The sequence below is a fragment of the Scyliorhinus torazame genome, chromosome 7 (assembly GCF_047496885.1).
Source record: "Scyliorhinus torazame isolate Kashiwa2021f chromosome 7, sScyTor2.1, whole genome shotgun sequence".
Lineage (NCBI taxonomy): Eukaryota > Metazoa > Chordata > Chondrichthyes > Carcharhiniformes > Scyliorhinidae > Scyliorhinus > Scyliorhinus torazame.
In genome coordinates this window covers 256,639,910-256,663,007 of record NC_092713.1, presented here as the reverse complement: position 1 = coordinate 256,663,007, position 23,098 = coordinate 256,639,910, and the positions used below count along the sequence as shown (strand labels likewise).

Sequence of the window (23,098 nt, the reverse complement as noted above, 5' to 3'; positions counted from 1 at the left end):
ATCTTTTTCTGTGTCGCACCTCGACTATTTTCGTGGTCAAGCTGCTGCCTCTTACTTGCTACACTCCTCGTCTGGTAAGCCATAAATCGGCCCCACCAGAGGAGCATTGCAATCCTTCAATGCTTATGCACCATTCGCCAGCAAACACCTCTCCAATCGGGTGGGGAAGGATGAGAAAATTCCACCTTGAGCGGGAGCCACCAAATGTACGACCACTCACTCCATGGCTGCCACCGGAAGTCCGGATTATTTATATGGTTAATGGAACAATTTGTTTTTAATGGCTTTTAAGAGTATAGATAGGTTCCTGTCAACAAATAGGATTAAGGATTCTTTGAAGTGATTACTGTGGATAGGAGGGCAAAAATTAGATTTTCATTTTAATGCCAGTTAATACAGAATTAGACCTATAGCTACTAGAACTCCGAGACTGTCCAATTCAATAACAACTTGATTTTTCGTTGTATCTTAATGTGAGCAGACCAATCAGTCGCAGAAGAGTAAGAGCTGAAAAGAAGTAACAAAGTAAAAAAAGTTGGGAAAGGAATGAAAACAATAGCCTGGATTTTGAGGTTATTGACGAATGAATGACATTCTTCGTCCATTGTGCTTTCCACTAACCTCTTTACGGGGTTGGTGTAGGTACCCTCTCAGTGCTTTTAGAGAGGAAGTTGATGTTGAATCATTGACAATGAAGGAACAATGAGATATTTTTGAAGTCAGGAGGATAACTTGAAACTTGGAGGGAAACCTTCAGATGGCAGTGTTCCAAATGTGCCCACAGGCCTTGTTTTTTTCATGTGATAGAAGTGGCGAATTAGAAGGTTCAGCTAGAAAACCTTGGCGAATGGCTGGAGAGCCTCTTGCAGATGGTGCACACTACAGCCACATTACATCAGTGGCAGAGGGAATGCATGTTTAGCGTGGTGGGCGAGGTGCCAATCAAGTGGGCTGTTTTGTCTTGGATGGTGTTGGTCAATGGTAACCATTAGGATGTTGATGGCGGGGGTTTCAGTCCTGGTAATGCTCTTGAATGTCAAAGGGATGTGTTTAGAATCTTTCTTGTTGGAGATGGTCTTTAACTAACACTTGCATGGCACAAATATTACATGCCACTTGTTAGCTAAGCCTGAATGTTGTCCTTGCAAGGAAGGACTGCTTCATTGCCTGAGCTGGAATGGAACTGAAAATTGTTCACTGATGATTTCACATTCTTATGACAGAGGGAAGGTCATTGACGAGGCAGCTGAAAATGGTTGGGCCTTAGACACAGTTCTGAGGAACTCCTGCAGCAATGTCCTGGGGCTATGATAATTAGCCTCCAACAACCACACCCATTTTCTTTTGTACCACGTATGACCAGTTTTTGGAGTTCCCCCTCGATCCTTATTAGCTTCAGTTTTACTGGAATTCCTGGATTCCATATTTGGTCAAATGCTGCTTTGATATCAAGGACACTTTCACATCTCTGGAATTCAGCTCTTCTGTCCATATTTGGATCCAGTTTGTAATGAGGCCTGGACCCGAGTACTCTTGGCAGAATCCAAACTGAACATTAGTGAGCAGCTTGTTGCTGGATAAGTGGTGTTAATACCACACTGTCACCCACACCTTCCAACACTTCGCTGATGATTGAGGGTAAACATATGAACTAGTTGTCGGCTGAATTGGATTTGTCCTGCTTATTGTGAACAGGACATACATGGGCAATCTTCCACTTTGTCAGGGATAGATGCCAGTATTGAGAGTTCTGGAACTGCTTGGCTAAAGGTGCAGCTAGTCCTACAGCACAAGTCTTCAACATCACAACTGGGATGTTGTCAGGACCCATAGCGTCTGCTGTATCCAGTGCGCTCAGTCGTTTCTTGATGTAACGTGGAATGAATCTATTTGGCTACTTTTGGCATCTGTGATTGATGGTAAGAATCTCAGGTAGAGGATGAATGGAATCACCCACTCAACATTATTGGCTGACAATGGTTGCAAATACCTCAACTTTGTCTGTTGGATTCAAATGCTGAGGTCCACCATTATTAAAGAGGGGATGATCATGGAAACTCCTCCCATTAGTGGTATAATTGTCCAACATCATTTCATGGCTGGATATAGCAAGACTGCAGGGTTTTGATCAGATCCATTAGTTGAGAGATCACTTATCTTGTAGCCATATTGCCGCTTCAACAGATTGGCACTTCATTTCTAGATTCACCTACTGTTCATCCTGGGATACTCTCCTAGACTGTGGGACAGGGTTGATGCCCTAGCTTGATGGCAACGGTAGAGTGAGTGATATGCCAGTCATGAGTTTACAGGTTGTGATAAAATAAAATCCAGTTGCTGATGGCTGACAGCAGCCTTACAGATGCCCAGTTTTGAGCTGCTAGATCTTTTCTGAATCCGTCATATTTCGCATGGTGGTACAATCGCACATGATGAAAGGTTTCCACAAGGACTGTGCAGTGGTTATTCATGTCAATACTGTCACAGATAGATGCACCTGCAACAGGCGGATAGGCAAGGACAAGGTCAAGTAGGTCTTTCCCTTGTGCTAGCTTTCTCATCTCCAGCTACTGCAGGCTTAATCTGGCAGCTATATTATTCAATTCTCAGCCAGTTCTTGTCAGTCAAGATGCTACTGATTCATTCTTGGTGATGGGCATTAAAATCTACCATCCAGGCTACATCTTTCCACTTGCTACCCTCAAAGCTCCTTCCAAGTTGTGTTCAACAAGGAAGAGTGTGGATTCATCACTTGAGGGCAGTAAGTGGTAATCTCAGCTTTCCTTGCCTGATGTCATGAGACCTCATTGAGCCTGGAGACCTTGTTAAGGGCTCCCAGGGCTACTCCCTCCTGGCAATATATCCTTTATCATACCTATTTTTTGGTTCACATGGTCCATCCGGTTTTATTCCTATTAGAATTCTGTTTGCAGTGATTTAATAATAATAATAATTGCTTATTGTCACAAGTAGGCTTCAATGAAGTTACTGTGAAAAGCCCATAGTCGCCACATTCTGGCGCCTGTTTGGGGAGGCCAGTACGGGAATTGAACTCAAGCTGCTGGCATTGTTCTGCATTACAAGCCAACTGTTTAGCCCACTGCGCTAAACCAGATGCAACTGTGTGGCTTGCCGGGGGATTTAAGAATCACCCACATTGCTAGAGTTACCAACAGGCCGGACGGGCTACGTTAGGACAGCAGGTTTCCTTCTCAAAAAGATATTAGACTCTGGATGGGTTTTATAACAATCCGGTAGTTTCATGGCTACCTTTACTGATGCTAGGTTTTAATTTCAGATTTATTTACTTAACAGAATTTAAATTCCCCAGCTGCCGTGGTGATATTTGAACTTATGTTTCTTGGTCAAATAATCCAGGTCTGTCGGATCTATTCGTCTACTAACATAACCACGGCAAGTACAAAGTTACTTTTTAAAAAGTCATGCACTTACTTACTGGAAAAATATGGCCGAGCAAAGAATATTTGAGAAGAGATGTCACAGCTTTAGTGATTAAGATCTGAAAACGCCCTAATCAAGTTGAAGCGAGGCGTGGACAGCTTCTGGGGAAAGAGAAGTGTACAGCACAAGTACAAGTTAGTATGTGGTACAAGCTCTGAGCCAGGTCTCTCAGTCGTGAAATTAGAAAACACTTCTGCACACAAAGGAAGTGCTAGAAGTTTGGCACTCTCTTGCCTCTGATGTTTGTAGTGTACATAAACAATTTGGAGGAAAATGTAGCTGGTCTGATTAGTAAGTTTGCAGATGTCACCAAGGTTGGTGGAGTGGCAGACAACATTGAGGATTGTCAGAGGATACAGCAGGACATAGATAGGTTGGAGACTTGGGCAGAGAAATGGGAAATGGAGTTTAATCCAGGCAAACGTGAGCTAATGCATTTTGGTAAGTCCAACATAGAGGGGAAATATACAGTAAATGGCAAAACTCTTAGGAATATAGAAAATCAGAGAGATCTGGGCGTGTAGGTCTACAAATCTTTAAAAGTGACAACACAAGTGGACAAGGTGGTCAAGAAAGCATACAGAATGCTTGCCTTCATTGGACGGGGCATCGAGTATAAAAACTGGCATGTCATGCTACAGTTGTATAGAACCTTGGTACGGCCGCAATTGGAACATTGCGCACAATTCTGGCCGCCACACTACCAGAAGAATGTGGAGGCTATGGACAGGGTGCAGAGGAGGTTTACCAGGATGTTGTCTGGTCTGGAGGGTGTTAGCCATGCGGAGAGGCTGAATAGACTTGGACTGTTTTCATTAGAAAGACGGAGGGGTGACCTAATAGAGGACCACAAGATTATGAGAGGCATGGATAGAGTGGATGGGCAGGCACTCTTTCCCTGGGCGAAGGGGTCAGTCACCAGGGGGCAAAGGTTTAAGGTCCATGGGGCAAATTTTAGAGGAGATGTATGAGGCAGGTTTTTTTACGTAGAAGGTGGCGAGTGCCTGGAACGCATTGCCAGTGGAGGTAGTGGAAGCAGATACATTAAGTGTTCAAAAGGCAACTTGACAAATACATGGATAGGCAGGGTATAGAGGGATACGGCACAAGTGCTGAGGGTTTTGGCCAAGGTTGGTATCATGACCGGTACAGGTTTGGAGGGCCGGTTCCTGTGCTGTATTGTTCTTTGTTCAGTAATTGATGCTAAATCAATTGTTGAGTTTAAATCAGAGATTGATAATTTTTGTCAAACATGATCATACTTGTAGTATAATGGGGTAATAGGTATGGTAATGGAGTTTGTGAAGTATGTCATTATCCAACAGTGACAGCAGCAGTCATGTGCTGGACACTCTGTAGAACAGATGGAACAGTATACTCCAGAGAGATAGAACTTCCTTATCTTGTAAATGGTGTTAATAACGCAATTTGAAGTAACCTACCTGAGTCAGACCAGAGTTACTCAAGATAAGATAGGCCACATGACCAACATACGAAACATCACTGATGGTGGAATAAATAGGCTTTGAGGGGCTAAAGCATCCACTCCTGTTTCTTTGTTCCTACGAGTGCTGACGGCAGAGTGCAACAGAGCATGGAACAAAGTTAGAAAAACTGTCATTAAATGTGATTTGCTTGGATTTGTAGTTATTTTGATACTTTAAAATGATGATTTCTTAAAGTGTTACTGCTACAATGAATAACAAATAACGTGTTTATGGGTGGGGTGATCAGGGTTCAATCTGAAGTCAATTGGCATCAAATTCAATTGGTATTAGAGATAGGCTTCAATAAGTGCTGGTAAAGATCTTTATACCCATACTTCACCGACTTGGTGTGAAATTGTACTTAGTGAATTCTTCCCTGCTTTTTATTCTTGAAATGATGGCGTTATTGTTATTATTGCAATTTATTTTGTTGCTACTGTACTTAAGCCTGAGTCAAAAATCATTGTATAAAAATGGTTGATGAACATTTTTTAAATAGTTTAAAAAGTAGCTAGTAGCTACTTAGTTAGCTCAGTTTTAAATAAAGTCTGCCACCAAATTCTTTTAATGCATTTTTACAGGATGTGGGCATTTATTGTCCACCCCTAATTGCCCTCGAGAAGGTGGTGGTGAGCTGCCTTCTAGAACCACTACAGTTCATGTGGTGTAGGTACACCCACTGTGCTATTAGGGAGGGTGTTCCAGAAGTTTGACCCAGTGACAGTGAAGGAACGGTGATATAATTCCAAGCCAGGATGATGAGTGACTTGGAGGGAAACTTCCAGGTAGTGGTGTTTCCATGTATCTGCCTGCGCTTGTCCTTCTAGATGGCAAGCATTGTGGGTTAGGTGCTGCCTATGGAGCCTTAGTAAGTTCCTGCAGTGCATCTTGTAGAATAGATGTTCCACACTGCTGCTACTATGCATCGGTGGTGAAGGGAGTGACTGTTTGTGGTAGAGGTGCCAATCAATGGGCTGCTTAGTCCTGGATGGTGTTGAGCATCTTGTTGGAGCTACTCATCCAGACAAGTGGGGATCATTCCATAACACTCCTGACTTATGCTTTTATGTGGTGGATAGGTTTTGGGGAGCCAGAAGATGGGTTACTTGGCGTAGAACTCCTAGCCTCGGACCTGCTCTTGTAGCCACAGTATGTATATGGTTAGTCCAGTTCACTTTCTGGTCAATGATAACCTCCAGGAAGTTGATACTGGGGGATTCAGTAATGGTAATGCCATTGAATGTCAAGGGGTGATGGTTAGATGCTCTCTTATTGGAGATGGTCATTGCCTGGCACTTGTGTGGCCTGAATGTTACTTGTTACTTGTCAGCCCAAGCCTGGATATTGTCCAGATCTTGCTGCATTTACACATGGACTGCTTCAGTATCTGAGGAGTCGTGAATGGTCCTGGACATTGTGCAGTCATCAGTGAACATTGCCACATTTGACCTTATTTTGGAAGGAAGATCATTGATGAAACAATTGAAGATGGTTGGGGCCTAGGACACTACCCTGAGCAGTGATGGCCCGGGACGGAGATGACTGATGTCCAACAACCACCTTCCTTTGTGCTGGGTATGACCTCAGCCAGTGGAGAGTTTACCCCTGATTTCCATTGATTCCAGCTTTGCTAGGGCTCCGTGATGCCATATTCAGTCAAATTGCCTTGATGTCAAGTGCAGTCACTCTCACCTCTGGAGTTCAGCTCTTTTGTCCATGTTTGAACCAAGGTTGCAATGAGGTCAGGAGATAAGTGACCCTGGCGGAACCCAAACTGAACGTCAGTGAGAAGGTTATTGCGAAGTAAGTGTCACTTGGTAGCACTTTTGATGACCCTTTTCATCACTTTACTGATGATTGAGAGCAGACTGATAGAGTGGTAATTGGCCAGGTTGGATTTGTCCTGCTTTTTGCGTGCAGGACATACCTGGGCAATTTTCCATATTGATAGATGCCAGTGTTGCAGCTGTGCTGGAACAGGTTGTTTAGAGGCGTGACAAGTTCTGGAGCACAAGACTTCTGTACTATTGCCGGAATATTATAAGTACCCATAGCCTTTGCAGTACCCAGTGTCTTCAGCCATTTCTTGATATCACATGGGGTAAAGCAAATTGATTGAAATCTGTGATGCTGGGGACCTCTGAAGGACACCGAGATGGATCATCCAGTTGGCATTTCTGGCTGAAGATTATTGTGAATGCTTTAGCATTGTCTTTTGCATGAATTTACTGTACTGGGCTCCTCCATCATTGAGGATGGGGATATTTGTGGAACCTCCTCCTCCAGTGAGTTGTTTAATTGCCCAGCACCATTCACAACTGGGTGTGGCAGTACTGCAGAGATTAGATCTGACCTGCTGGTTGTGGAATCACTTAGCTTTGTTTATCACTTGCTGCTTATGTTTTTTGGCTTGCAAGTAGTCGTGTTGTAGCTTCACCAGATTGACCCTTCATTGTTCAATATGCCTGGTGTTGCTCCTGACATGCCCTTCTGCACTTTATTGAACCAAGGTTGATACCCTGTCTTGGTGGTAATGGTAGAGTGGGGACTATGCTGGGCTTTGAGATTACAGATTATGGCCGAGTACAATTCTGCTGCTGCTGATGGTCCACAGCGCCTCATGGATGCCCAGTCTCGAGTTGCTAGATCTGTTCTGCATCTATCTCATTTAGCATGTTGGTAGTTCCACACAACACAATTGAGGGTGTCCTCAATGTGAAGACGGTACTTCATCTCCACAAGGACCGTGCGGTGGTCACGTTTACTGACATTGTCATGAAGAGATACATCTGTGGCAGGCAGGTAGGTGAGGAGACGGCTAGTATTTTTTTCCCTCTTGTTGGCTCCCTCATCACCTGTCACAGACCAAGTCAAGCAGCTCTGATCTTTCGGACTCGGACAGCTCTGTCAGTAGTGGTGCTAACAAGCCACTCTTGGTGATGGACATTGAAGTACCCCACCCAGAGTACATTTTGTGCCCTTGCCACCCTCAATACTTCCTCCAAATGATGTTCAACGTGAAGGAGTACTGATTCAGCAGCTGACAGTGGACGGTATGTGGTAATCAGCAGGAGGTTTCCTTGCCCATGTTTGACCTGAAGCCATGAGACTTCAGTGTCTCAATGTTTATGTAATGTTTAGCACTAACTACCTCAAAAGTCTTTAACTGAGCATGCTGCTTCAATAAAAGTTCACTGTTTCACTTTTAATCTTGCCTGTTCATTTGTGGATCTTCTGGGGGTGGGAATTGAGGAGGCACCTTGTCAATCTCACCATTATCCAAATGCATGAGCAATCAACTGCTCTCCAGCCTCCAAATCTGGAGGTATCAGCTACCTGGAAAATCACAGAATCACATCTAACTCTGTACTGACCAAATCAAACAGCACGTTCCCTTGGTTGTTTGTAATACAGACTGCACTCAATTAGCCTGCACTTGCAAAACCTGAAACAAAATGTTTACTATGATTAGGCAGCACTTACTGAACAATCCTAAATGTGCTAACAGTTAAAGTAACAACCAATTTTGAGATAATCGGTAGAGCTCGTAACGTGGTTCATTTAAGGTGACTAGAAATGACAAGCATTCCGATGTAGGGCCCTGTTTTCTGCAAACAAAAGGAATATGTTTCAGCCTCATGCCTTTTTTGAGTTACCCGAGAGCTTTGGGAGCCTTCGCTTCCCCATTACTTAATCCATGGCAAAGCCTGGGCCAGACTGGGCTTGCTAATCAAACATCACCCTTTTCTCCTGTGGTATAAATTTTTGTAACCATTTGAAATTTGGTATTCTTGCATTTGTCCTAATGAGTGCAAGGCAAAAAGCTTCAACAACATGCTCCTCTTTTCCACAATATTCAGGTCCTGTACCAGCAAGCAACTGTTTTTAAAATATTCCTTAAATTCCAATCGTACATTACCCTTTAACATGTCTACTATTTTATAGAATATGATTAAAACAGTTGACGTAACAATGTGTGTATAAACTAAAGATGGTTTCAACCTTTTTGTCATCAATCAGGGGGCAGCACGGCAGCACAGTGGTTAGCATTGTGGCTTCACAGCACCAGGGTCCCCGGAGTCTGCACGTTCTCCCCGTGTCTGCGTGGGTTTCCTCCGGGTACTCCGGTTTCCTCCCACAGTCCAAAGATGTGCAGGTTAGGTGGATTGGCCATGATAAATTGCCCTTAGTGTCCAAACGTTAGGAGGGGTTATTGGGTTACGGGGATAGGGTGGGAGTGAGAGCTTAAGTGGGTCGGTGCAGACTCAATGGGCCGAATGGCCTCTTTCTGCACTGTATGCTCTATGTTCTAATTTAATTCAAGTGAGATTAAATTACACTCAATTCTGACAAATCTGAAAACAGTAGGAAACATAGGAGTTTAAAATTACTTGCAAATTCCCTTGTACCCTAAATATTAATCTGATAGTTCCGTACCTGAAAAACAATCTGCTTTGTACTTTTAACATTTTCTGTTAGTTGTCATTCTGAGAGCTTGTCATTTTCTTCTTTCCCCTATAAATCAAACTCCTTTATGAAATTAAAGAAACACTACGCTGATAAATCTATATACTTTAAAATTAGAGAAAGCAGAACGGACTCCAGTTGCCAGTGCTCTACGGTAGGGAGAAAATGTTGAGGGTTACACAAAAAAAACGTTGCATCCATTCAAACTGAAAAAGCAATAAAATGTTCAAATTATTTCCGTCATTTTATTGACATTTTGAAAAATAAAATACAGTCAGTCAGGAGTGCTTCACAGTCATGTGTTCCACAGATATGGCAGGAACATTTAAAATAAATCATTACATAAAACCTAAAAAGATTTTAAACACTGTTTCAAATGACAGCAGAGTGCAATGGTACTTAATCCCTGACACCATACTCTGTCACTATTGTATGACCTTTTTGGTCTGATTTGGTAGTCCAATACATATCAATGAGGACAGAGTAACAGAATTACAACTTAATTATGTTTTATGACACTCATTATTGTGGATGGAGAGTTATTTTGTAACACTGTTTAGAATGGAATAGTATATGTACTGAACATAACTTCCATAAATTAAATTAGTAACTCATGTTTGACATTAGAAGCGCACACATTATTGAATTCAGTAACATTTTGTTGATAATCAATGGCAGGATCACATTGGCACCAAAATACTTGATTTGCAATGAACTACATATGCTTGTCATTAGGTTACCAAAAATATTCAAATCAACCTATAATTGTATAAATGAACAATTGAACCATAATCAAAGATTTTTGTGAAGAAAATTAAAAAGGTTTCTAATTGTTGCACCTCTGGTAATTCAAACATACACATCAAACAGATTCATTGGAAAGGCAGAACATAAACATTTTTGCATTAGGGTGGCGCAGTAGCACAGTGGTTAGCACTGATGGTTCACAGTGCCAGAGACCCGGGTTCGATTCCCGGCTTGGGTCACTGTCTGTGCAGGGTTTGCACGTTCTCCCTGTGTCTGCGTGGGTTTCCTCCGGGTGCTCCGGTTTCCTCCCACAAGTCCTGAAAGATGTGCTTGTGAGGTGAACTGGACATTCTGAATTCTACCCAAACAGGTGCCGGAATGTGACGACTAGGGGCTTTTCACAGTAACTTCATTGCAGTGTTAATGTAAGCCTACTTGTGACACTAATAAAGATTATTATTATTTTGACTCCAAGTCCCCTGTCATGGCTCCCCAGAAGCCCCCAAATTGGTTAACATTTCATTAATTCCCTTTTGCATTTTATATTTTCCATATTGTCCCCTCATACTGCATTAGACAATGTTCTTAAACGAGCCATGAGAAACACTTACCAGGTTATTGCAGTAGTGGAGCATTACCATCAATCTAATAAGCTCCAGTAGTAGTGTTTTGTAGCTGCATGGAAACAGCAGAGATAAAATAGGAGCAAAACACAGAAACGACAAACAGGATCATAAATAAGAGATGGAAAGGAAGCTCCAAAAATAAAGAAAAGATGAAGTGGATGTGAGAAACATTAAGAAGCAAAATAACAAGCTTCCCCAAGCCTCAAATGGTGCAAACAAGCCTCAAACTTATCTGCACAGAGACACAAAAAGAAGATCAAGTTTCATATATTTCAAAGCCTAGAGGCTGGGGAATCATTAAAAACTGAAAGTAAATGGAAAGCAACAGAGGCAAATATAGTGAAAGCAAAAAGTATACGGATGATTTATTGAACAGGAGAAATAAGCAACCATTAAAGTACAAAGTAAAGGGAAAAAATAAACAGATGAAAAATAGTAAGGAAGGAAATGGAAATTAAATAAATTCAAAAAATTTAAAGCCAATAGTATGAAAAACTAGTTTTTTAAGGTGATGTTTTACAGAGGAACGATACACTAAAACCAATCAGGCTATATAGCACCTTGGTGAATATCTATTAACCACATTTACAGTGTTATTGTATCTCACAGGTAAGAATTTTACTCACATCAGCCTCAAGAGACTCTAAATGATACTTCTCCATGTATTATTAGATATAAAACTTAATATCTGTAGCCAGAATTAATTTGAATACATTTAGTATTCCCGTAACAGCCTCCCCGAACAGGCGCCGGAATGTGGCGACTAGGGGCTTTTCACAGTAACTTCATTTGAAGCCTACTTGTGACAATAAGCGATTTTCATTTCATTTTTTTTTTCAGTATTAAAAACTTATTTTACTCTTTAAAAATTTTTTTACAGTACCCAATTCACTTTTTCCAATTAAGGGGCAATTTAGCGAGGCCAATCCACCAAGCTTGCACATTTTTGGGTTGTGGGGGCGAAACCCACGCAAACACGGGGAGAATGTGCAAACTCCACACGGACAGTGACCCAGAGCCGGGATTGAACCTGGGACCTCGGCGCCGTGAGGCCACAATGCTAACCCACTGCGCCACCGTGCTGCCTATTTTACTCTTAAAGTGTTTTTAGCATTTTGCTTTTCAGAATTTTCACTAGATGGCAGTATCCATTAAAAATAGCAGTTTAGCTGCAAACCCTGGAAGGCTGGACATAGGAAACTTGAGGTTAAAGGTATTTTTATTTTTAATTATTCTACAGGATGGTTTAATGTTCCCTTTTTCACTTAGATAATTTGCCAAGTGTACCATTAAACCACCTAATCCCAACTCCTCTGGATCAACTGGAGGGGCAGGTATAGTGGTCCACCTGGTTTGTTAGCATCTGCACATTATATGTGACCACAGGTGTCTAAGGTTTAAAAAAAAGTATAGATTATTGCTAATACAATCTATGTAAGTTAATCATTACTGTTGACTGTGAGGCTAAAAAGTCAATAACGATTCTGATGCATTTTGATTTGGACGACTAACTACGTGTGCTGCATGGCATCGGTGCAAGAGGTTCCAGTGTCCAATCAATTTCTGTGCTGTCAAGAGCAAACTCACAAAAGAATTTGTACGCTGCATTAAAGTTTTCCGACTACCAAAGGGGCCACTGACAATAGGAACTTCATATCCTCCAATAGCTCACCTCTCAAATAGGGGATCTAATCCTAAATCTGAGGGAGCAGAGGGGGGTTGCACATTATTTGAAATAGCAGTTGCAGCTCATCTCAACATGAACAAACCAGTATGGCAAGTGTCGCTTCTGCTCCCCCGAGGTTAGAATGTTGGGTTTGTCTCCTTTCAAATGGTTGATATGGTAATACAGTGCTTCATCTGATCCAAACAATTGTGCTTTAAAAGACAGCAGCTTGATTTTCAGCAACAATACTGTGTAGAACTCACATGTAACAGTAGAAAGTTCACATTCTCCAGTCAATAGGGCTCTGTTGAAGGCTGACACTGATCAACACTGGACATCCCAGATCACTTGGCAAGAGCAAATTGATAGCATGTGCCTGCTACCTTGCACTTATTTAGTTTCGCTTGTGAACCTGTTTCCATATCTTCATATACCCTTAGATTCATGCTTGATTTTTCTTTTTAAAAATGCATATTGCAGTGCTGGTTTCTTTTTGACAGGGTAACTGCACTGAGCTATTACTCGCACAGTATACCTTGTATCCAAGTAGTATAAATAGTTTTTTAAAAATGCCTAGGTCAGTCTTCAGCAGAATGCGAATCAGTTTTCACTTGAATTCCACTGTAGCTCAAGTGTAGAGTCATAGGGGTTTATCAATAACAGCAACACCTAATAAGAGAAGAAACCATTCAATGTTAAAAGGTTCAAAACCAGTTCTGAACAATGGTAATATCAATAAGTGACCCGCACAATATTTCTCACATCGGCATATCTATTAGCTTTTATCAACAGCTCCCTGTTGTCCCTACTGTTAGTATTGTGTAAAGTAAAATTACAACACAACTAAGCTATTTAATTATAATTAATTTCAAGAGCCAGAAAAGCAGGGAGAATAAATAGTTTGCTGGTCTGATAGTTGGGCTGCTACTTGAGGATCATGATTAAAAACAGTGCCTTAACAAGCCCCATTTAACCAACTCTTTGTTGGTTTTAGTAGGGCCACTAAGTGAAGTGGCTCACATGGACGCAGCACTTAATTCTCTATGGGACAAACAGCAGCAGCCAATTTAATTCATTCTTGCAGACATACTGGGCGAGATTCAACCATCGAGTTGCACCCGGCACAGATCTGGGTGAGCCAGGTAAGTAACGAGAAAGGCCAAAATCAAGATTTGTGCTGGGCGCAAACCAATTCGTAATTCAATCAGCCCACTCCCAATGGTGAGTTTTGGATCTCGCCCAAAAATGGCGAGCATATCATTAACAATCATTTGCATTCATTTCAATCGCATTAGCAAGATTGAAGTCAAATGCAGCGGCCTCCTGCGAATTACCCGACTCCCCAGCAAGAAATCACACGGCCGTCATTTAGTACTTTTTTTTCAAAAACGTGAAGCTGGCGCGACGGCTTCTGAGAGGAAGTGAGGAGGTGAATAGCCATTTCCATTTTCAGGTATGCAGCTCGAGGGCACCAGAGTGCTGCCCCCGTGCTCCGGAATGGGGGGAAAGAGAACCCCCCAAGGGGGTTGGGCTTGGACTGGGGGGTTGAAGCGTTCCTGCTGATGGCTGCAAATGCCTGGAGGCTGCTATTGCTGTTTCCCTCCCTTTCTGTAATCAGAAAGAAGGACAATTTTTTCTAAGATACCTGGGTCCTGGACTACAGGTTCAGGGGGACCAGAAGGCAATCAGGGTTGAAGCAAGAAGACACTGTGGGACCTGGTGGGTGACATTGTTCCAAATGGGCCACGTGCTAACACCGCTGAAGAAATGCTTTCACAGAATGCCAGTACTTTTGTTGCTGGTGTGGTGAGTGCTGCATGTAACTGGCACAGCACCGCGGGTTAAACACCGTAACTCAAGGATGTTCAACTGCACCTTGAGCGCCAGTGGAAAATGTAGATGCCAAGATTTAGTTCAGTGAGATTGGGCCGTGTAGGAGGGCCTGCACAGCTGTGGCTCCTGGACGGAGAATGGCACTGATAGGTGGAACAAATAACACATTGATGGACAGATCATTTCACTGTCAAAGTTGTGGATATGATAACGCTTCAGGCTTATCCTCCATTTCTGTTGAGGAACCTGCAAGGGATGATACTGTGTGTTTATTTTTTTTGTGTGAAAGTGAGCTGGTGTAGTTTTGTATTGGTACCAATATGGAACGGCAATGTTTCTTTGTTGTTTAATGGTTAGTGTGATATGTGGAATGTTACATCGTTTATTTTCAAATCTTTCTTACTGTTGACCATTTAATAAACAAAGTATTCTCAACTCTCAAGTGCCTACTCCAGGGTACAAGTGCCATGTCTCGGGACAATTAGTACATAGCATTTCAAGGACACTTTGAAGCCTGAACAGTGGGCCTGAACTCTAAGAGCGTCAGCAGCCAACAATCAAACACTTCAGCACTGGGGATCCTCTTGTGACCAAAGGATAAGTGTGTGTACCAGGGAACGGCACATGAGTACGGTCCCCCTAATGTTCCCAGCAGAGGTCTGGGGTCTAGGGGCTCCTGATGTGTGCGGGAGTGGGGGGCTGGCTGGATGGAACTCTGAGAGAAGGCGGGACAGTCGTGGTAGGCGTGGGGGGCTTGTGGGACTTGAGGATTCCAGGATGGAAGCCCTAACTGATTGTTGGTCTCTCTCCTTCTCCAATTCCTTACAGGTATCAAAATGGGTGGTGGTGTCGGTCCCTGAGCGGCTGTCCTTGCCGTGCTGATGGCAGCTGAGGCAGACAGACACCAAAGAAGGTAGCAACAGCGCCAATGCAAGCTGGAGGCAGTACCCCATGTGCAAGTGCCACTGCACACCCTGAAGACCTGGCTGAACCATCAGGCTGAGGAGGAACCCAGACGGGGAGGACAGCGACGGCCTAAAGGTGTAGCGACGTTGTTAATCTTTCAATGAGATGACGGACAGCATGTGGGGGGGGGGGGGGGGGGGGGGGGGGGGGGGGGGCTGGGCAGGGGACCAAGGTGAGTCGCATTGAATAGCCATGTGTTTCTCGACACTGCGAGTGCCAGGAAACACGCGGCTAAACACACTCGCTCGGGAACTTTGTTCCTTGTTCGGAAGATCGGGCCATGAATGGTTTGATAGCGGTGGTAGAGCTGGTAGGAAACTCCCTGAAAATCCTGGCACAAATGAACTTAGAAATAAACTCTAACATTGTATAGATGCAAAATAGTCAGATGACAAGTGATTAAATGTAACTGCTTAGATTGTGTATCACAATGGTACACAGCACCCTGGTTAAAGTCATAGCTACAACCTCCAACAGCTTTACCTGCATAGCTTCTCCCAGTGCTCATATTGCTTGGTAATAGTGTCCACTTGTCAGCTATTGAGTTATAGAATTCCACAGAAGCTAGGTTAGATGAACCATCGTCCCCTCCAATTACATACAAAAATCCATTCACAGCACAAACTCCTAGAAGACAGAAAAGATTTAATTAGACTAAAACCAATTTTGCCTTCAGATACAAGATAAAACCCAAAGTTTAAATGAATCCTTACCTGCGTTCCTCCGGCACATATTCATGTCCGCCACTTGTCTCCAAGTGTTTGTGGATGGATCGTACAACTCAACACTTTTCCTCACTAAAGGTCCATCATGACCTCCTGTTGCATATAATTGACCACTTAGAACACCTACCCCTGTAATGAACATATAAAAATAATGAAATTCAGTTCCTCAATTCAAAATATACCTTTGCTCGACCTTGATTGCGGACCATCAACCTGTACAAATATCTCTCAACTGAATGGTTTACAAGCAATGTTTCCTTACAGCTTGACAAGGATGAAGTTCGCCATTGCTCTTCAGGCAGTGGTGTGTTTTTTCTCGCTCTCCAATTTTCCCTCCCTTACTCCCCTCGTAAGGGTAGTAATTCCTGCCGGGGTGCACTTGCATAGGCACCAGTAACATTCCCATTCCTTAATAACTAATTTAGACTACACGTGCTGCTTCTATCTAATATTAACTATGCTGTGATCTATCTCTTACACTCTACTGTCTAGAATCTCCTGGTTAGAATACCCAAGATCCCCTGAGTTCTTATATTTATAGTGGGAACTAGGGGTGTGGTTGTGTTACACTGAGATGTAATAATTAACCCTTTACTTGTCTACATATATACTTATTATTACAAACTGTTGCAGTCACTGGGAAAAGGACAGCACTGCCAATGGCTATGAATTTTTATGCATCTGTCTCCTTATCTACAAACATATGAATTAGGAGCAGGAGTAGGCCTTTTGGCCCCTCAAGCCTGCTAATTGGAGTGTGGCTGATCTGAGTGCAGCCTCAACTCCACATTCTGCCTACCCCCAATAACGTTTGATCCCTTGTTGGTCAAAAATCTATCAACCTTTGCCTTAAAAATATTCATTGATCCTGCCTTCATCGCTCTCTGGGCAAGAAAGTTCCAAAGATTCACAGCCCTCTGAGAGAAGGAAAAATCTTCTCATCTCCGTCTTAATTGGGATTTTTAAATGATGTCCCCTAGTTCTAGCCACAAAGGGAAACATACTTCCAGCATCCACTCTGTCACGTCCCCCCTCAGGGTCTTAGATGTTTCTGTAAGATCACCTTCTACACTCTAATGGATACAGGCCAAGCCTATCCAACCTTTCCTCATAAGATAACATCTCCATCCCAGGTATCAATCTAGTAAACCACCTCTTAACTGTTTCTGACATATTTATATCCTTTCTTAAATAAGGAGCCAAAACTGTACACAGTACTCTTGTTGTGGTCTCACCAATCCCCTCTCGAACTGTAGAAAAACATCTCTAGTTTTATATTCCATTTCCTTGCAACAAAGCACAACATTTCATTTGCCTTCCTAATCACTTGCTTTGCCTGCATCCTAACGTTTCCTGATTCATGTCAGGACAAAGAAGTCCGTTTGATTGGCACCCTTCCACAAACACGCACTCCCTCCACCACTGCCGAACAGTAGTAGCAGTGTGTACCATCTACAAGATGCACTGCAGGAACTCACAAAGACTCCTTCGGCAGCCCCTTCCAAACCCACAACCGCCATCATCCAGAAGGGCAATGGCAGCAGACACATACGAACAGGTTCCCCTCCAAGGCACCCAACATCGTGACTTGGAAGTATATTACCATTCCTTTACTGTCACTGGGTCAAAATCCTAGATCTTCCTCCCCCAACAGCACTGTGCGTGTACCTATACCACAGGGACTGCAGTGGTTCGAGAAGGCTGCTCATCATCACCTTCTGAAGGGCAACTGGGATGGACAATGAATGTTGGTCTCGCCAACAAAGCCCACATCCCATAAATTCGTTTTTTTAAAAGTGCCAGGATACCCAGATCCCTTTGTACCTCAGAGTCCTGCAATCTCTCTCCATTTAAATAATATGCTGCTTTTCTCACCTTGCTGCCGAAGTGGAAAGTTCACATTTCCCCCAAGTTAAACTCCATCTGCCAAATTTTTGCCCACTCTTATATCCCTTTTCTTCTGGGCTACTACTAGAGATTTTAACAACACCTCAGTTTAAAGCATATTTATGTACAAAAAAGATCACTGAGTCACTCTATGCAAAGTCATATAACTTCATTTCATTCCTCCTTTCCTGAAAAAAGCATGGGGATAAAGATTTGCAATGATTGCAGATTGCCCCCCCGTACAAGATGGCACCATATTTTTACAGTCATTCACGTGATGTGGGCATCCCTATTTACTTTCAATAAGGTTGGTAAAGCTGCCTTTTTGAACCACGCAGTTTGCGTGGTGTAGGTACACCCACCATGCTGAGGAAGGGAGTTCTAGGATTTTAACCCAGTGTCAATGAAGGACATATTTCCAAGTCATGATAATGAATGACTGGGAGGGGAACTGGTTAGTGGTGCTGTTCCCAGGTGTTTCCTGTCCTTGTCCTTCTAGATTATTTCATGGGATGTCAGCATCAGTGGCAATGCCAGCATTTATTGCCCATCCCTATTTGCCCTTAAACTGAGTGGCTTGCTGGGCCATTGCAGAGGGCAGTTAAGAGTCACATGGGTCTGAAGTCACACGTAGGCCAGACTAGGCAAGGACGGCAGATTTCTTTCCCTGAAGGACATTAGTGAACCAGATGGGTTTTTACAACAATTGATACACCTCACAATTGCCAGGTGTATTAATCAAATTTAAATGCCACCATCTGCCATGTTGGGATCATTAGCCTGGGTCTTTAGATTACTAGTCCAGTGACATTTCCACTACTCCACCACCTCCCCTAAGGTAGTGGGCAAACAATTGGGAGGGAGGTGCTGACAGAGGAGCCTGGAAGAGTTGCTGCAGTGCAATTTGTAGTGGTAGACACTGCAATTGTGGTGCGCAGGTAGTGGAGGGAGTGAATGTTTGTGTTGGGGGATCGGGTGCCAACAGGTGGACTGCTTGGTCCTGTTGGTTTTCAGCTTCTTGACAGTTGTTGGGGCTGCATTCATCTAGACACTTGGAGAGTATTCCATTACACATCTGCCTTATGCCTCGCTGGTGGTGAAATGTTTTTAAAGAGTCAGGTGATGAGGCACCCACTGCAGAATAACCAGCCTCTGACAGCCTCTTGCAGCCACAGTGCTTACATAGCTGGTCCATTAAGTAAATCTCTGGAGTTGCCAATGAAACTGAACAGTATAAACTCATCAGTGAACATCTCCACTTTTGACCTCATGATGGAGGGAATGTTACTGATGAAGCAGCTGCAGATGTTAAGACCTATTGCTCTGCATATGCCTCATGTCAACTCTGTCACTTGTCTGAAACAAAACAGATTCCACTTCCTCAACATGCAAGTGGCATTTGACCATAAGTAAGACATATGCAGTTTAAGGTTCGGTTTCCTGGCAGCAGTCACACATTTCGCTGCAGTCCTCCATGCCTACTGTATTTCAACAACCACAGCAAAGCAACAGATGGCCACTGGAGGAACAAGGGCTATCCACTGATGATGTGGTTCATGACTCAATGGCGTCAAGTTCAGTGGCAGCAGTAACCCAGAGGGGGAACTCTTGGGGCTGGATTCTCCGCTGCACGACACTGGCACAGAGGTCCACATCAGGCAGTGAATCCAGCGTCATCATAAAATGGGTTTGGCACTTTTCCGGTCTAGTCCCCTGCTGGCGGCGGTATCAAGATTCGCGCCCCGCAGCAATAGTAGGAGGCAAATAGGCCAAATTAACCCATTTGCATCCTATTAATGTGCAGGACGTGAGATTCTCTGCGCCTCTGTGATTCTCCAGTCTTCTGGGCAGGGATTCATGTGGGCACAGATTAGTACAGGCATTTATCAATGTGGCCTTGGCGTAGTGGCCAAGGGGGAAAAGTTTTTAAGGTAGATGCTCCCAAAGTCCATCGGAGGGCCCCTCCCCCACAATGCAAATTCTGTCCAGATCCTTCCCAACAGAGGGCCATCAGAGCCCCCCCATAACAGGGACCCCCCCATAACAGAGACCCCCACCTGGAAGCTAAAGAGCAATCCAGACAGAAACAGTGCAAACAAATCACTGCTTTAAAATTCACCTGTCCCTCATAGCTGCTGCCTCAGAGAAAGTAAAAGTTATAAATTCCTAGAAAGCAAAAACCACATCACCTTTGATCTGCAACGCTTTTATTCATATCAATGATAAATTGCTTTTACAAGGCTGTGATTGACAGCTTACAGACAGCCAGACACGTGGATTGTTTAATTTCATATCCTTTCACACTGAATATATCTCAAGTGCCTTGCTGTGAAACTAACTGCAATGTTCATAAACATCGAGCTATGATTGACAGCTCTTGACCACATCAAAAGCAATAAAGTGCTTTCTGCTGAGAAAAAGAAGTGCAAGCACGATTGGGGGGGGTGGGGTCTCTGCTATGGGGGGGGGGCAGTCCTCTGGCATGATGGGGGCCTCTCGTGGGGGGGGTGGTGGTGATCATGTCACCCTCATGTGTGCGTACTTGGGGGGGGGGGGGGAACGGAATTGCATTGCGACGGGAGGGGGTAAGTCGCCAGACCTCGCTATTGGGCCACCTGCTCCAAATGGTAGCCCAATAGCGAATTTGCAAGGGAATCCCTTACAATCCCCACCATGCATAAATTTGCAATGCAGGGGTTCGTGAATCACCTCTGGACCCAGCTCCCAGTCCAAATCAGAGGCGATTCATCTGCCACAGGAGAACATAATCTCGCAAACTGAGAATCCTGCCCATGATATTTTTATGTGGGGAGACCATTGATGGCAAAAATGGCCAGGTCAAGTAACTCTTCTACACCTGGTTGCAGCTGGCGGGAACTCTGTGTGCAGGGTCGGGGGCGGCGGCCTGTTGGGGGGGGGGGGGGTTTCCTAGCGGCTGGAGACAGCCTGCTGTTGGCTGGATCATCTGGTCCTGCCGCTTTTGGGCGTGAGTACCCAGAAGATCTCGCCCATCATCTGAAATCTCTTTAACTGAACGACTTGCAAGCCTGCACCAGCGCTCTCCGTTGCCCCTTTCCTGGCTGTACTACACTATGTCCCTTGTCTCACCATATGCAGACCCTATCTCCATGATATCCTCTAAATCAGGTGCAGTGTCAGTTTCTGAGCTGGTGACTGAGTGGTGAAATTGAGTGACCGGGTGTCTACATCTTCACCAGCTTCCTGCGTTTCAACCACTGACTGGACAGGTTGCAATTCTTGGATATCTGCAATGGAAAGGGGACAAGAGTTGGGTTGGGATGAGGAAAGAGGAGAAAGAAAGAAGCTGCATTTCGTAAGTTAGATGAAAGTCAGGGGGTGAGGGAGTAGTGAGAGGTGAGAAAAAGTATTAGGTATGAGAATATCACCACCTTCCAGTTACGGGCAGCACAGTAGCATAGTGGTTAGCACAATTGCTTCACAGCTCCAGGGTGCCAGGTTCGATTCCCGGCTGGATCACTGTCTGTGCGGAGTCTGTACGTTCTCCCCGTGTGCACGTGGGTTTCCTCCGGGTCCTTACGGTTTCCTCCCCCAGTCCAAAGATGTGCAGGTTAGGTGGATTGGCCATGATAAATTGCCCTTAGTGTCCAAAATTGCCCTTAGTGTTGGTTGAGTGGGGTTACTGGGTTATGGGGATAGGGTGGTGTGGGCTTGGGTAGGGTACTCTTTCCAAGAGCCGGTGAAGACTCAATGGGCCGAATGGCCTCCTTCTGCACTGTAAATTCTATGATCTATGACCTTCAATAGATTCAGCCCACACAGCCTCAGCAATGGCACTTCCCATAATAGCCAGTATTGTATCCTCCGCGAAGGTTAGAACAGGCAGGTGCACCTTCTCCAGTTAGTTCCTGCTGCCTCGGGCTGTGCACCATCTTCTCTTGCAAGGGAATTGGGTGATGTGGCTGTCATGGTTTAACAGTTTTCAGCATGTGAGGTGTGTGCGCTTGCTTATTATGAATGAGCAAACACATCTGGACATCATTTCCAATGGGAGGAAAATTTGTTTTGTCTCAGAGGATTGGGACAGCAACATAAAAATAGATATGAGACTTTCAACAGTGCTAAATGTGAAGCATAGGAATGTCAGGCATGAGTCCTGATTGACAGGTTACATTGTTGGTGAGGCACATTGAGCGGTAGCTGAAATTAGTACGGTGCAGCTGTTCAGATATGGCATTTGAAGATCATTCACAGAATTCAACCACTCATGTGAGGTCAACAAATGTCTTCTGGCACGGCATTCAGGTCTTTGGGACGACATTCCTGGAGTAGATCTCGTGGCTATCTGTCCCTACTGCTTTCTCATGGTGTGACTGGACAATATTCCAAGGATAAAGCACACCTCTCCTACCTTCCATCTCCTCCACCAAGACCTTCAAATGCAGCAACCCAAAAACCTGGAGGTCTGTGCTCTCCTGTGATCAGCTATTCTTTGCTTTTTCCCAGGTCAGATTCGGTTGCAGAACAACTCGCAGCACCTGCTCCAGCCGCAATGCTCCTCCCTTTTAAGAGGCGCAGGTTATCTTTAAATTGTGCAAATTAGCAATAATATTGAGCACCACAATGACTAGTGCAGTTGGTGCCTGAGGTATGCAAAAATCATAGTAATAAACAGGCAGCAGGAAGTTGATATACTGTCCCCATTCCAGTCAATGGGTGTGGGTTAATCTTGCATTGGGATTCCTCCGATGTTTTTCAAGGCTGACCAATTTAGAACCCCACTCTCTACCTTTGCCAGTCAAGAATTCCACATGAAGATGCCTCACCAGTGACAGACTGGCTGAACTAAATATGCTGTGTTTTCCTGGTTGAGTGAGGGTCAAGTACACTTCAACAACAACCTGCATTTATGAAGCACCTTTAATGTAGTAAAACATCCCAAGCTTCACAGGAGCTTTATGAAATGTAATCTGACACCGAACGCATAAGGTGATAAGAGGCATATGATCAAAAGCTTGATTAACAAGGTAAGTTTCAACAGGCGTCTTAAAGGAGGAAGGCTCTGGGGCTCAGCAGCTCAAGACATGGCCACCAACGGTGGAGTGACTAAAATTGGGGATGTGCATGAGATCAGAATTGGAGAAGTGCTGATACTTTGGAGGATTGTAAGGCTGCAGGAAGAGAAGTCATTGCAAGTAGTTTTGTGGCTACAACTGAATAGATAAGGATCAAGCTAGGTGCATGCAGGTCCCA

The 23,098-nt window shown here is 44.0% G+C and overlaps 1 protein-coding gene across 7 annotated transcripts in view; it reads right to left on the bottom strand.

Annotated features, from left to right (window-relative positions):
- Positions 1 to 9,647: 9,647 nt before the first annotated feature.
- Positions 9,648 to 23,098, bottom strand: part of LOC140426979 (kelch-like protein 3) — a 177,871-nt gene continuing 164,420 nt past the window's right edge. For all 7 annotated transcript variants that reach the window (XM_072512329.1, XM_072512334.1, XM_072512330.1 and 4 more), the window contains 3 exons: positions 15,968 to 16,108; positions 15,738 to 15,881; positions 9,648 to 13,124 (listed from right to left, as the gene is read on the bottom strand). In XM_072512329.1, coding sequence (XP_072368430.1) covers positions 13,096 to 13,124; positions 15,738 to 15,881; positions 15,968 to 16,108 — 314 coding nt within the window. In that variant the 3' untranslated portion in view covers positions 9,648 to 13,095. The remainder of the gene's footprint in view (positions 13,125 to 15,737; positions 15,882 to 15,967; positions 16,109 to 23,098) is intronic.